General features: G+C 45.4%; 2 protein-coding genes across 2 annotated transcripts in view; both read right to left on the bottom strand.

Moving 5' to 3' along the window:
• LOC141113719 (myosin heavy chain, embryonic smooth muscle isoform-like) overlaps nucleotides 1–2,853 on the bottom strand; it is a gene marked incomplete in the record, with an annotated part of 9,946 nt that extends 7,093 nt beyond the window's left edge. Inside the window, 2 exon segments of the mRNA XM_073606995.1 lie at nucleotides 1,386–1,509; nucleotides 2,722–2,853. Of these exon segments, the coding sequence (XP_073463096.1) occupies nucleotides 1,386–1,427 (42 nt within the window).
• Nucleotides 2,854–5,176: 2,323 nt separating this feature from the next.
• LOC141113413 (myosin-10-like) overlaps nucleotides 5,177–14,741 on the bottom strand; it is a gene marked incomplete in the record, with an annotated part of 160,446 nt that continues 150,881 nt past the window's right edge. The window contains 10 exon segments of the mRNA XM_073606470.1: nucleotides 5,177–5,467; nucleotides 5,581–5,742; nucleotides 5,873–6,085; nucleotides 8,991–9,203; nucleotides 9,325–9,573; nucleotides 9,723–9,875; nucleotides 12,660–12,764; nucleotides 13,082–13,288; nucleotides 13,505–13,649; nucleotides 13,755–13,967. Coding sequence (XP_073462571.1) covers nucleotides 5,177–5,467; nucleotides 5,581–5,742; nucleotides 5,873–6,085; nucleotides 8,991–9,203; nucleotides 9,325–9,573; nucleotides 9,723–9,875; nucleotides 12,660–12,764; nucleotides 13,082–13,288; nucleotides 13,505–13,649; nucleotides 13,755–13,967 — 1,951 coding nt within the window.

The raw sequence follows: 14,741 nt of genomic DNA, 5'->3' as shown, positions 1-14,741 counted from the left end.
AGGCTCTAAAGAAGAAAATTGCGTATTTGCACAATTTTTGGGGAAAAAAATTCACTTTTTGGAATTTTATTGCAAAAAAAAAAAAAAACACACAATACATAACCTATTTTTTTTGTAAAACTTAAAAAGATGATGTTATGTCAAGTAATGGATACACTAAACCATAGTTGGTGAGGTTGAAAAAAGACGCAACTCCAACCTATGGCGACAAACTACGTAAATGTTACCATTCATAGGCGACGCTTTAAAAGCCTTTACAGGTTACCACTTTAGATGTACAGAGGAGGTCTGCGGATAGAATTACAGCCCAGGTTCTGACGTTCGCAGTGATACCTCACTTGTGTGAAATGATCACCGTTTGTGCACGCACGGGGGCCGACGCGTGCATTCACCTTTGGAGGGGGTTAAGGGGCATTTTCAAGTTTTATGTTTTTTTTTTTAATTTATACATTTTTTTAAAAAAAAATTTAAACTGATGCTTTAAATATTTCTTTGTGTTTTTTTAACTTTAATTTTTGTATTTTTTTTTTCATTTTTAAACTGTTGCTTTTAATATTTCTGTTTTTTGTAACTATTCATTTTAATATTTTTTATTTTTAAACTGTTGCTTTAAATATTTGTTTTTTTAACTATTCATTTTTGTATTTTTTTTTTTTCATTTTTTAACTGTTGCTTTAAATATTTATTTTTGTAACTAATCATTTTTTTGTCCTTTCATTTTTACACTGTGGCTTTAAACTGAATTTATTTATTTTTTTGGATCACCTTTATTGCCATCACAAGGAATGAAAACATTCCTTGTGACAGCAATTGGTATGCAACAGGTACTCTTTATGGAGACATCTGGGGTGAAAATCCCTTTGCCCTTAAAAGCGTTCAACACACCAAGATCGGCTTTTTTTTTTTTTTTTTAATGCTTTAATTTTTTTTTTTTAAATGGCGCCGATGACATCCGGGTACACCAGAAGTGATGTCAGTTCACTGGGACCCAATCAAAGCTGATCCTGGCTTCTCTGGGTGTCCACCCGGCTGGTTGCTCGGGTCTCTTAGGCCCCTTTCACACGGGTGGAAAAAATTCAGCTTTTAGCGGCGGATAGATCAAGTTATCTCCCACAGCTAAACTCACACAATGCTTTCCTATGGGCCCCCATGCTGCTTGTAACAGCAATCCAGCGGCTAGTTAGTCGCTCCAATTGCTCTTACAAGCGAACCGACTGCCGGTACCGGGCATCATCCTGGTGCAACCACCTGAAGTCAAGCGCGTACCGGTACGTCAATTGGTTGCAAGAGAATAAACAGCAGGATTCAGGCCGGGAGCGGCAGATACCGGGGTCCTTTACCTTCACATTTTGGAAAAACAGGGGGGACGACACATGTTTGCTCACCTGAAGAGTGGTTTTGCGGAATCGATCGTTGAGAAGTTCCATGTTGCTCTGCTCCTCTTCTAGCTCCTCCTCCAACTGGGAGATCTTGGCTTCCAAACGCCGCTTTTCATCTAGGAGGGCCGACCTGTTGGAAACATGGAAATCTAGTCCTATGTTTTTAGACAAAGTAGGGAACCCTCCACCCCCCCCCCCCCCCCCACCACCACCACCACCACCACCAATGAGGCTTCTAAAAGTATCTTGCATCGAGTAATTTGTAGCAAGTAAAATTAAAGGACACTGCCACTTTACGAGTTCAGGGAAAAATAAAAAAATAAAAAATTTGAGTCTGTGAAACAGTCCACCAAAATCCCTCGCTACCTACGTGGCAGCTGGTACAAATAAAAACAGAGATGTATTTATTAAAAAAAAAAAGGCTTGACGAATGTCAAAATTTGGAGACCCCTGCTTCAAGGCATGGGTGCTCAACCTGTGTCCCTCCAGCTGTTGTAGAACTACAAGTCCCATCATGCCTCTGCCTTTGGGAGTCATGCTTGTACTGTCAGCCTTGCAATGTCTCATGGGACTTGTAGTTCCACAACAGCTGGATGGCCGCAGGTTGAGCGCCCCCATGCTATAGGTGATCACAACATCAGGTGGTGTTATATGGGCTTCCTGGTCACCTAATCATTGTGATTGGCTGTCACAGTGATCATGTGATCAGGAACCCATCATACCCGTTTCTGCAGTTGGACGCAGTCACAGTGCTGGGGGGCGTACGATTAAAACGATTGTTCTTTTATTTTTTATACAAACATTTACAAACATGTACTTATCTCCTCTGTGTAAGGGTTTTGCACAGAGCGGCCCCAAGCCTCCATTTCTGGGGTCCCCTGGCGGCGCTCCTGGCTCCTCCTCTTCATAGGGTCCCCCTCCCACGGAGAGCCGCTTTCAATGGGGGCACCCATGCAGGCGCGCTCCCGAGTCCTGCTGCTGCGTCGATTGACACAGAAAGCATGACTCGGCTCCGCCCCCAGCACCGTGTCACTGGATTTGATTGACAGCAGCGGGAGCCAATGGCTCCTGCTGCTATGAATCTATTCAATCAGGACCGAGACAGTGGCTGCGCTCGTCGCTGGAATGATCGGGTTCAGGTAAGAAAAAGGGGGGCTCTGGGGGGCAGCACAGAAGTTTTTTTCACCTTAATGCATAGAATGCAAACCTCGAGACTTTACAACTCCTTTAAATGATCTCCCAGCACAACACAGCGATGCCGGCAGAACGCACACATACGGCAGCGTGATGTGAGGCCACGGATAGACGCACAGCTAAGTTACATTTAAAATCGATCACTCACTTTCCTGAAGTGCTGTTTGAGATCTCGTCGGCGAGTTCGTCTCTCTCCTGCTCGGCGTGGCGGCGCCCGCGCTCAGAGGCGGCAGATCCTAAGGGTGGAAAGTAAACGAGTCACTGAAAGTCAATGAAGATATAAAGCACACTCTACCCTGCGGACCGAGAGTTAGTAACCGCGAATCAGGGGCACAGTCACTGCACCATAAGGCCTAATTTATGCTTGTGGTTGGGGGGGCGGGGCAGTAAAAAATTAGGCGGTTGAACCGTGTTTTGCTCCGCCCCACCCCCTTAGCGCCGACAGTAAGCATATACGCGGCCCTGTGTAAACAACTTACCGTGCTGACAGCGTGCTCCCTGCATGGTAATCGGCAAGCTCCTTATGTATACTTGTGATTGGGAGCTTTCCGATCATGTGACAGCCAATCACACCGGTCACATGATCCAAATGCCCGCTTCCGCCTCTCCGGCTTTTAGAACTCTTAAAATGTTCCGGGAGGTGGCCGGCGGGAAGGGGTTAGACTGCAAAGTGGCAACGCCTGGTGTGCACATGCCGCAGAACTTTGTATAGCAGCAAAAATTATTCCTCCCGTTGCATTTGCTGACCGTGACCAACCCAGAGACAAAACGAACGCCAGGCTCACCATTGTGGCATTCACATTAACCCCTTCTATACCGGGCACTATCACCCCCTTCCTGCCCAGGCCAATTTTCTGCTTTCCGCGCTGTCACATCTTAAATGACAATTATGCGGTCGTGCTACACTGTACCCAAACTAAAATTAATAGAGCTCTCTTTTGGTGGTATTTGATCACCACGGGGGGGGTGATCAACAAAAAACAAAAAAAAAACAAAAACAAAACAAAAAAAAGTTTTTCTTTGTTTCTGTTATAAAATTTTGTAATTAAATAATTTTTCTACTTCACTGATGGGCACTGATAGGGGGCGCTGAAAGGCACTAAAAGGGTGCACTAACAAGAACGCACTGACGGGCACAAAAAGGGCGCACTGACGGGCACTAAAATGGTGCACTAACAAGAACGCACTGACGGGCACAAAAAGGGCGTACTGACCGGCACAAAAAGGGTGCACTGACAGGCACAAAAAGGGCGCACTGACAAGAACGCACTGACGGGCACAAAAAGGGCGCACTGATGGGCACTAAAAGGGCACACTAACAAGGGCACACTGACGGACATTAAAAGGGCACACTGATAGATGGCAATTATAGGCAGCACTGATGAGGAGGCACTGGCAGGCATTACTGATGGGTCCTGGGTGGGCACACCTGGTGGTACTGGAGGGGCACACCTGGTGGGCTGCATTGATAATCAATCAGTGCAGACCCCCCCCCCCACCCCCCCCCGTCAGGAGAGCAGCCGATCGGCTCTCCTCTACTCGCGCCTGCGGGCGAGCGATCGCTTCTTATCCTGTTTGACGTCATATGACCTCCAGTCAGGATAACTTAACCACTTTGCGCTCGTCATTCTGCTATATGGTGGGCGGGAAGTGGTTAAAAAAAAAAAAAGCATTCAGGAAGTAGGAAGAATTTAAGTTCAGCTGAACACTTCATTCACACTTGTGTGCGAATGTGTCATGTGACCTTGGGCATCAAGGAAGCATAAGTCTCACCCTTGTTCTTTTCAATGGCACTCGTTCAAATCTGTGCAACTTAACCCCTTAGAGCCGGCGGCTGCTGCGCCTTTCAGGGGTTTAGTATGCTGGAAGACGGGGCGGGGCTTATGGTCAGGTGACTAGTCACATGAACGGGAGCTTTCAGTCAGCCGCCGGTAACTGTGGCAGGTCTACTGGCGCTATTGCACGCAAATGTGTAGCTGCTCAGTGCCAAGGCCGAGAGGCGGCATATTTGCGTGCGCTTGGCACCAAGGAGGTAAAGTCACTGTGACTTTGAAAAAGGTGCCTTCACTATTTTGGTACGACTCAGATCCCTAAATAAAACATTTAGAATGCGTTTTATAAATAATAGATAATGTTGGATCAAAGTCAAGCTCCAAAGTGACCCTAGAAATCTCAGTCTGCCGTGGCGAACTGAGCAGGACATTCGCACCCCCCCCCCTTCTCCTGCAACGTGAGAACAGTAAGAGGAGGGGGGGGCTCTGCACCACAGTGACAGGGGAGATCAGAAGCAGGCAGAACAGAGAAGGGGATCGGTGCCGGGGAAGCAATTACAGAAATAATGCTGTGTCTGTCTCTCTCCCTGCAGCAGCTGAAAGCTGGCAGGAGGGAGAGAAACTGGCTTTCAGCTGCTGCACAGAACCGCACAGTGCATCCTTCTGTAATTGCCCCTCTGTCCAACCACACCAATTCCCTCTGCTGTCCGGCCCCCCTACAGCAGGACTGGCTCCCCCCCCCCCCCCCTATCAGCGGCCCTGGTTGTCAGCTCACTAGAGGAAGTTAGGTTTTTGATTTTTGGCAGCCATTTTTTATTTTCTGCAGCGCTTTCAATGGATTACACAAGAAGAAACATGCATGTATTGTAGATATGTACTGTATGTTGTTTTTACATTTTGCTCAGACATGCACGTTAGTAGTAAGGCCTTGCTGTACAAGAGTATTAAGATGCTGGTCTGCGTCAAGCCAACTGCATACTGTAACACTCGTACCTCCTGAAGCTGAAGAATTTCAGCCTCCAGGTTCTTCAGCTTCTTCTCGTTCTCTTTAGACTGAGCGAAGATGTCATCTCGGGATGCCCTGGCGTCTTCCAATTCCCGCTGGTAGTCCTTCATTTGCGCCTGCCGAGAATAAAGTTATTTAAAAAATAAGAAAGTGTACAAGGAAGGCCAATGGTGGATCTCGGAACTTGACCTTCTCTGTTCTGAAGATTGTCCGCAGTACTCCAAGTTACCTGCAGCTTACGCAGTTGTTTGATGGCATCTTCACGTCCTTTATTGGCTGCCTCAATTTGAGACTCCAGATCCTTCAAATCCATTTCCAGTTTCTTCTTGGAAGCCACAGCCAGAGCTCGCTGTTTGCGCTCGTCTTCCAGCTCTGCCTCCAACTCCCGAACCTTGGAAAGATCAACACAAACTATTTGGAATCCAATTACAATGGCAGACTAGGACTGTATGAAGTTCGGAAAGGTAGCTTCCTACATGGAACGTGGTAAAGCAACCCCCCCAGCAGGATGGGTTACCTACCTGCTTGACCAACATGCGCTTCTTCTCTTCGTTCTGCTCATCCCGTGCCTGTAAGTCTCGATCAAACTGCGCCTTCATGGCCTGCATATTGACTTCCAGGCGCAGCTTGGCGTCTTCCGTTCCTTGCAGCTCATCTTCCAGTTCTTCCAGCTGAGTTCTCATCTCTTCCACCTGCTGCTCCAGAGCGCGCTTAGATTTCTCCAACTCGTGAACCTGGCAAAAAAGACACCAAGAATCAAAAGTGCCCGAAAAGGCCATAACAAAAAGCCGAAGTTCTAACTCTCCATAACAAAGAAATTATATAGAGGTAAGCAACACCTCAACAGGACCCATTCTAACATCTACAACCAAGTCTCAATAATATTACACCAAGTAGAAGGAACTTTAGTGAGAAAATGAAGTCTTGCTAGATGACTTCAGGCGGCCTCTACTGCAGGTATAGCTATAAAAAATATTAAATATAAGTGTCTATACTGTGTAAAATTCAGTAATACACTATCCCACCCGGCTCTGCACATGCTTAGTTGCTCTTCATTTTTAGGCACTGCCGAGTTTTTAGAAGCCAATCTGCTGGCAGCCTTAAAGCTTAGACTTAAACCCTCCTATCCTTTACAGCCAAAGAAGCTGCTTCTGTTTGATCTGCAACTGCCATAGTGCTGCATGTGATCAGTTCAGCCATTTGATTGTTTGACAGTTTGGTTGAGGACACAAGCAAATGTAACAGTTAGCAATCCCAGCGTTCCAGGAATGTAACTTAAATCGATGGGTTTTGTTCCGCTTTATGATTTGCTGCTGTTCAGGGGCTCTGGGCTTCAGCACAATGGCGGCCTCCAGCAAGAAGAAACAGGAGCAATACTGGAGACAACTTACAGCATACACTAATTTTGGTAGCATAATTTATTAAAGTGTTACTAAACCCAGGAGCCTGCAGTCACTATATCTGCTCTCCCCAGGACTCTGCAGTCACTATATCTGCTCTCCCCAGGACTCTGCAGTCACTATATCTGCTCTCCCCAGGACTCTGCAGTCACTATATCTGCTCTCCCCAGGACTCTGCAGTCACTATATCTGCTCTCCCCAGGACTCTGCAGTCACTATATCTGCTCTCCCCAGGACTCTGCAGTCACTATATCTGCTCTCCCCAGGACTCTGCAGTCACTATATCTGATCTCCCCAGGACTCTGCAGTCACTATATCTGATCTCCCCAGGAGCCTGCAGTCACTATATCTGATCTCCCCAGGAGCCTGCATTCACTATATCTGCTCTCCCCCCAGAAGCCTGCAGTCACTATATCTGATCTCCCAGGAGCCTGCAGTCACTATATCTGATCTCCCCTGGAGCCTGCAGTCACTATATCTGCTCTCCCCAGGAGCCTGCATTCACTATATCTGATCTCCCCAGGAGCCTGCATTCACTATATCTGCTCTCCCCAGGAGCCTGCAGTCACTATATCTGCTCTCCCCAGGAGCCTGCAGTCACTATATCTGATCTCCCCCCAGAAGCCTGCAGTCACTATATCTGCTCTCCCCCCAGAAGCCTGCAGTCACTATATCTGATCTCCCCAGGAGCCTGCAGTCACTATATCTGATCTCCCCAGGAGCCTGTATTCACTACATCTGGTCTTTCACAGTACACAGAACATGGAAATTCAATTATTTTAGTGAATATAAACTGCTTAATACCTTTTCTCATCAGCAGTATAATCAGTCTTGTGACTTCTATCAGTGTCTATTTAAAGCTTGCAGAAGGAGTTTTCATTCTTCTTTGACTGTCCTATGAGGCTGCAGGGCCCCTGACCCTCTTGTCTGGACAGTGCTGATTGGCCCTGTGCTGATCACATGCACCCTCCCAAGAAGAAAAATAAATCTCTAGCAATACACACCAAACTGAGCATGTGCAGAGTGACTCCAAAGGCTCTGTACCATCAGGAGATGGATTGGGGACAGCGGAGGAAGGGGGGGATTCGAGAAGATAGGATCAAACAGCCTTTTTACACAATGCAGAGGATTAACCCCTTAGGTTCCACAGCGAGTATGCCTTACTACATATACAGACTGATTTTACTGTTGAGGGTTTAGTAACAGTTTAATGTGGAATGTAAGTTCCTTGCTAAAGAAGAATATTTTTTGTCATTATTAAGTCATTATGGGTAGTTCCGCTTTAATAAGTAACAAATTTAATGAGGAACTCCAGCTACACCCTCCCCCCCACACACCGTTCCTTTAAGCCCCCCCCCCCCATCTATTTTTCTCACATAAACCCCTATATATCTTCTCCCCTGCAGTCTCTGCGGCTGTGGTGGTGTCGCGGGTCCTTCCTCAGCAGTGGTGGTTGGGGTAGTTATTGCTCCTAGACTGAGTGATGCTCAAAGACCTGTGAATGCCAATAATTCCAGGAGTACTGTAAGCCCAGGCTGTGTGATGATGTATTCCTATGGTGAAGGTCTATGATGGCCAGGGCTCACAGAAAGCGAGTTTTGTGATGCTGGCCTTTCTTTAATCCTGAAGACAAGCCAGAAGAAGCAAGTCTGCTGGGGACAGCACTGGAGAGAAAAGTTGCTGGGCAATATTTTTCCGTAAATAAAAAAAAAAAAAAAAGTATCTTGGAGATCCACTTGAAGGCAAAACTGGTCCTCCTGGTCATGGCTGCATAGCTTCATTAAATCAGATGTAAAAGCAATACGGACAAAATGCAGCCAAAACTTTTTTTTTTATATTTGGCAGAGCTTTCATTGCAGTTATAGTTTTGGCTGGAGTTGGACCATAAGAAATGAGACCTTATAAGGGTGTAAAATAATGGAAATGCAGCATTTCTTAACCCTTTTAACAGAGAGGAATCCATGAAATACGGAACCCCTGCTAATAATTTCTATATCTACAGTCCATAGTACATTATGGTGATGGTCAGTGGGAAGAATGCTCCCTACAATTGTGGTCATTGGGAAAAATTCCCCCCTTACAGATAGCTAAAAAGATTGGTGTTGTCAGTGGCTACCTATCTGAGAGGCAGACAATGTTCAAGGAACCCCTAGCAACCTCTGAAGAAACCCTAAGGTTCCATGTGCCCTTTACGAAAACACTGATCCATGTCACTGCACAGATCTTTGTGGTAACTTACGTTCTTCCCAACATCATCTTTGGAGCTCATCAGATCTTCCATCTCTGCTCTCAACTGCTTGTTCAGCCTCTCAAATTCATCACGAGCCTCCAGCGCCTCCTCCAGGGCTCTGGCTAATGACAAAGCTTTGGTCTCCTTTTCCCTTGCGTCTGCCTCGGCCCGATCACGTTCCTCGGCACACCGGGCTGAGATGGTCTTTTCTTCGGCAAGAAGCTGGTGGGAGAGACAGATGAGATTCATGCCATGTTTCATAAACAAAAGGAAATCCCTTATATACGTCTCTCCTGAGGTACTGCACATAATCTAGTAAAAAGAAGGGACAAAGTCAACTGACCTGGTCAAACTTCTTCTGTTTCTTCTCCAGGTTGGACACAATCTGCCTCTGGTGATCCAGGTCCACTATCAAGTCATCCAGCTCTTGCTGAAGTCTGTTTTTGGTCTTCTCCAGCTTCTCATAGGCCAGGCCCTTTTCCTCCAAGCGCTGTCCCATTAGCTCCATGTCCTTCATGAGCTTCTTTTTCACCTCTTCTAACCCTTCAATCGTGCCCACATCATCTTCCAGCTTCTTCTTGGATTCTACAAGCTGGTTGAAAAAAAAGTAGTCAGCTGATATTACGTAATCAGGAAAAGGCAACCAATTGAATTCTGATTGGTTAGGACTGGTTACAGGCAGGACATGCTCTTCATTATGCAGCCTCTTTAGAACATATGATATTGGAACGACAAAGGTACCTGTGCCTGGAGGCTGATGATCTGCTTCTCCAAGGCTTTGCGGGCCTCCTCCTCTTCCTCCTGCTGCTCCAGTAGGTTGCCCTTCTCCTCCTCTAGCTGTCGGATACGGCTGCTAAGGTTCAGCTTCTGCCGAGTCTCTTCTTGGAGCAGTTCCTGTCAAAGGGACAAAGCGTACATTTGGGATTTTCTATTTGTGTGAAATGAATTAAGCCCGATTGAACACAATCCACCCAGAAGTTATATTTCAGATATAGGTGGTGTCTGCTCAGCCAAGTCAACTCCTGGTTTCTTTTACAAACCGTAGAGAGACGACTCCTTCCCTAACCTTTCCAAAGTTCACCAACCACCATTAGGGCATTCCACTGCTCCTGCTATATAAACATAATATAAATAAAATAAAAATCAGACTAGGGCTCCTAAATTGTGGTATCATAATAACAGAAGGCAGCCAGCAACTATACCCCAATACTTAGTATATACAAACTGAAAAAAAAAACAAAGTGCAGCACATAAATTATTCCATATATATCATAAAAATACAAATATTATGAACATGTAATTTTATGTGAACAAAAAATGTCCCTTGAAAATCCATCATAAAAAAAAAAAAGTCTACTTGTGTTAATTCAAAGATCTAAGAAGGTGATGTTAAGATGTGAATTCAGACAGGAACATCCAGATTGTTCAGCATAGGAGACCCCAAAAGACCATCACGGTGACTGAAGTGGGGGGGCTTACCAGACAATGTTGACCCCTCCAAAGAGAGGTCTCAAACGTATATATGACAATCCACATATGGCCTCATAGCTGATCCGAGGGTTCTGGACAAGCTATTTCAAAACGTCCCACCATTCACAGTATAGTAAGGCTTCTCATAAAGCAACTCCAGCAAAGGATTTTATATAAAGAAATAAAAACCATCCATAGCGTAAAACTGTACGTGCGGCAGTATTTAATAAAAAGAAATACACGTACACACAAGTCCACATGATATGCAAGCCATAAGAATCAGCATGTAATCCGTATTTTCCCAAAACAAAGATGCCCCTGATGACATCTCGTTTGATGAAACGCGCAGGGCGGAGCCGTAACACATGCCACTGTTCATGCACAATTGAGCCGCAGCCATCTTTGTTTTTGGAAAATACAGATTAACATGCTGATTCTTATGGTTTGCACACCATGTGGACTTTGTAAGTGTATTTCATTTTATCAAATACTGCCACACATACGAATTTAAGCTATGGATGGTTTGATTTTTTTTTTTTCCTTTATATAAAATCCTTGCCAGAGTTGCCTTATGAGGAGCCTTACTATACTGTGAATGGTGGGATGTTTTGAAATAGCTTAGCAGAACCCTCGGACCAGTTGTGAGGTCATATGTGGATTGTAATATGCATTCCTCTCTTTGGAGGGGTCAACATTGTCTGGTAAGCCCACCACTCTTCAGTCACGGTGGTGGTCTTTTGTGGTGCCTCCTATGCTGAACAATCTGGATGTTCCTGTCTGGATTCACATCTTAACATCACCTTCTTAGATCTTTAACTACTTACCACAATACCAGGCACTTCTACACCTTCCTGCCCAAGCCAATTTTCAGCTTTCAGCGCTGTAGCAATTTGAATGACAATTGTGCGGTCATACAACACTGTACACAAACAAATTTTTTATCATTTTGTTCCCACAAATAGAGCTTTCTTTTGGTGGTATTTGATCACCTCTGCAATTTTTATTTTTTGCACAAGTAAAAAAAGACCGAAAATTTCGAAAAAAACCCCCACGTTTTTCTTTGTTTCTGTTAAAATTTTTTGTAAATAAGTACGTTTTCTTCAATAACGGGCACTGATATGGCTGCACTAATAAGGCAGCACTGATGGGCACCGATGAGGTGGCACTGATAGGTGGCATTCATAGGTGGTACTGATGTGTACTTATTGGTGGCACTGATGACACTGATGGGTGGCATTGCTGGGCATCACTGATGTAATTTGTTACATAATGGTGCCAGTCAGTGCCCATTTGTGGGCACCGATTGGGCATTCATTTGCACATGTGGATGGCCATAGGGGGTACACACCTGGCCATCCACATGTTGCCCCCTTCCCTGGTGGTCCTGGCGGCTTCCCTGGTTTGATTATCAACGCAACCCCCCCCTCGGATGCCCATACTGGACCACCAGGGGAAGCCACCCTGTCAGGAGAGCCGCCGATCGGCTCTCCTCTAGTCACGTCTATCAGACACAAGTGAGGAAAAGCCGATCAACGACTTTTCCTGTTTACATCGTGATCAGCCATGATTGGACACGGCTGATCACGTGGTAAAGAGACTCCGCCGGAGGCACTTTACCGAGATCGGTGGAGCGGTGTGTCAGACTGACACACCGCTCCACCGATCGCCACGTGCGGCGGCTGTTATCCTGACGGATGTCACATGACGCCCCAGTCAGGATAACTGAACCACAGTCCAGCCGTCATTTTGCAATAGGCCGGGCAGGAAGTGGTTAATCTTACACAAGTGGACTTTATTTTTTGATGTTGGATTTTCAAGGGACAATTTTTGTTCACTTAAAATGATATGTTCCTAATATTTGTAATTTCCATGATATATATATATAGATATATATATATAGATATATAGATATAGATCTATATATCTATATATCTATATCTATATATATTAATTTAAGCGCTGCACTTTGTTTTTTCATAATATAAAGAAGGCCTTAGATGATGCGATTTAATTTCCTGCAACCACGGGTCCATGTCCTCGTCTGCTGCAAACTTTTACTGTCCATATACAATTAGGCTGCTGCACGATTTCTGTGCCTTTGCAGCAATTTGTTTTCACCTTTGACCCCATTAAAACCACTGTTTATCTTGACCTGAATGAACATAATAGCCAACCGCTAACAATACAGGAGGGTCCCACCGAACAGACCTGTGTGTCCTGCAGCTGGGACTCCAGGCCAGTGACGTCCTTGACCAGTTTAATCCCTTTTTTCTCAGCTTCCTCCAGCAAGGTTGACACGTTGTCCAGCTCATTCTGCAATGGTAAATAAGAAATCATTACGTATCCAGATCATCTCACAACCTTTCAGCATAAAACCTACTGCCATGCAAACCATGATAAATAAGAACTAATCACGTCTATTTAATTTAAAGTCAACAGGATTCAGTTGGGGATGCATGAAAAGGCTGACCAACAGCATATTGGCCTTTCAATTAAGTATCATGCGAACAATTTTTTAGGCAAAGAGACAAAATACATTTGCGGCAAGTATAACGCATGTGTAAATTTCAAAAATTGCCATTTTGGAGATTATAAAAGTGACGGAATGCTTTGTAGGTTGGACACGGTACCTGAAGTTTGCTGGTCTTTTCTGCCAGCTCAGCGCGCAGTCTGTCCCCCTCTGAGACCTTGGCGTGAAGCTCTTGAACCTGACCCTCCAGTTTTTTCCTCTTGTACTCAGACTCAGACTTTTGCTGCTGAAGAACCTTCACCTCACCGACCAGCTCCTTGTTTTCAGACTCCAGGCTCTGCTTGTTCTTCTCCAGGTTCACTTTGAGCTGTGCAGGACACAGGGAAATAAAAATGTCTAAATACCTTCTTTCTTTTCACCGAACCCAAAGAATTTACCAATTAGGATCAAGGCAGAACCTCCCCTACTCATGACTGGACGTGTTAAGTAAATTGGTGGCTTATAGAAGGGAAATTTCCACTTTTAACCTCAAGTAGTCCTTCACAAGCTCTTCTAGATTTAGGTCTCTTGTACTGAATCTTACCCTCTTGCCCTGCTCCAACTGTTCAGATAACTCCTCCAGGGCGGTGGCTTGGCGCTGCCTCATTTCCTGGATCTGAGCCTCATGGTTTTTGGTTTCCTCCTCAATGCTCTTTTTCAGCTCAGCCACTTCCTGCTCACGTTTGGTCCTCAAAGAAGAAAGCAAATTTGAGTGTTAACTTGACAGTTACATCTCAAGAAAGCGGCCAGTCACAGGAGACAACCCCAAGATGGAAGTCGCCTTCATTTAATACCTCAGTTCCTGCTGGGCAGCCGTGGTGTCCAGAGTGTCCTCTAGCTCTGTCTTCAATGCCTCCAGCTCCTCGCTCAGGTCCCTTTTCTGCTTCTCCGCTTTGTTACGGGAAGCCTTTTCAGACTCCAAGTCTTCTTGTAACTCGGCAATCTGGGCCTGTAACTCACGCACCAGCTTCAGAGCATTGTTCTTCTGCACCACCTCCTCATCTCCCCTATTGTGGGAACAGTGAGGGACAAAGAGTACATAAGCTAATGAGATTAAAGCAGAGGGAATCGTGTAAACTAATGAGTATTATAACAAAGCATTTTTGGTTGTTAAGGCAAGCGTACATGTTTTTTTTTTTTTCAGAAACCACAGGTTGCAGGAAAGAAAATCAATTCCCCCATCAACACAGTCAGCATTGATGGGGAAATCCCTCCCGTAGGGCCACTGCATCCTCCTGGTGGAGGGGGGGGTCGCCGTCCCTGCTGGGAGAGCACAATGATTACCGCTATCGCCTATAGCCCCTGGCAATAATCTTATGCTAAAGATCCGACAGTCCCAAGTTGATTGATGGACTTGGGTCCAATCAGCCTCCCCAAAGATGGATCGAATCGTGGCTGGTCCCTGCTGAACTGGCTGAGATTCAATCCATCTATGGCCAGCTTAAACAACTTTGATCAATGAGGACTTCTGTACACATACCTGCAATAGGTCTTCATAGCATTCCTCTACCACTCTATGGTTGAGATGCAACTCTCAATAAATACCCCATTCCTCTTGGTATGGAGAAGCATGTGACCTCCTCTCAAGATCTGGCACAACTGGCCACTCGGAAATGAACATTGTTACATGACATTAACCTGGTCATCATTTGACAGAGCTTACACACAAGGTCTAAGCTCTCAGCTCCAATGGGGGAAGCAGTGGGGGGGGGGGGCATAGGCAAGGCAAGTATCATTGGTTGGGAGGTTCGTTACAGGAGAACCTGTCACTATCTTTAAAG

The sequence above is a fragment of the Aquarana catesbeiana genome, linkage group LG12 (assembly GCF_042186555.1).
Source record: "Aquarana catesbeiana isolate 2022-GZ linkage group LG12, ASM4218655v1, whole genome shotgun sequence".
In the NCBI taxonomy this organism is placed as follows: domain Eukaryota; kingdom Metazoa; phylum Chordata; class Amphibia; order Anura; family Ranidae; genus Aquarana; species Aquarana catesbeiana.
Note: the sequence above shows the minus strand (reverse complement) of the source record. Positions and strands in the feature narration are given on the sequence as shown.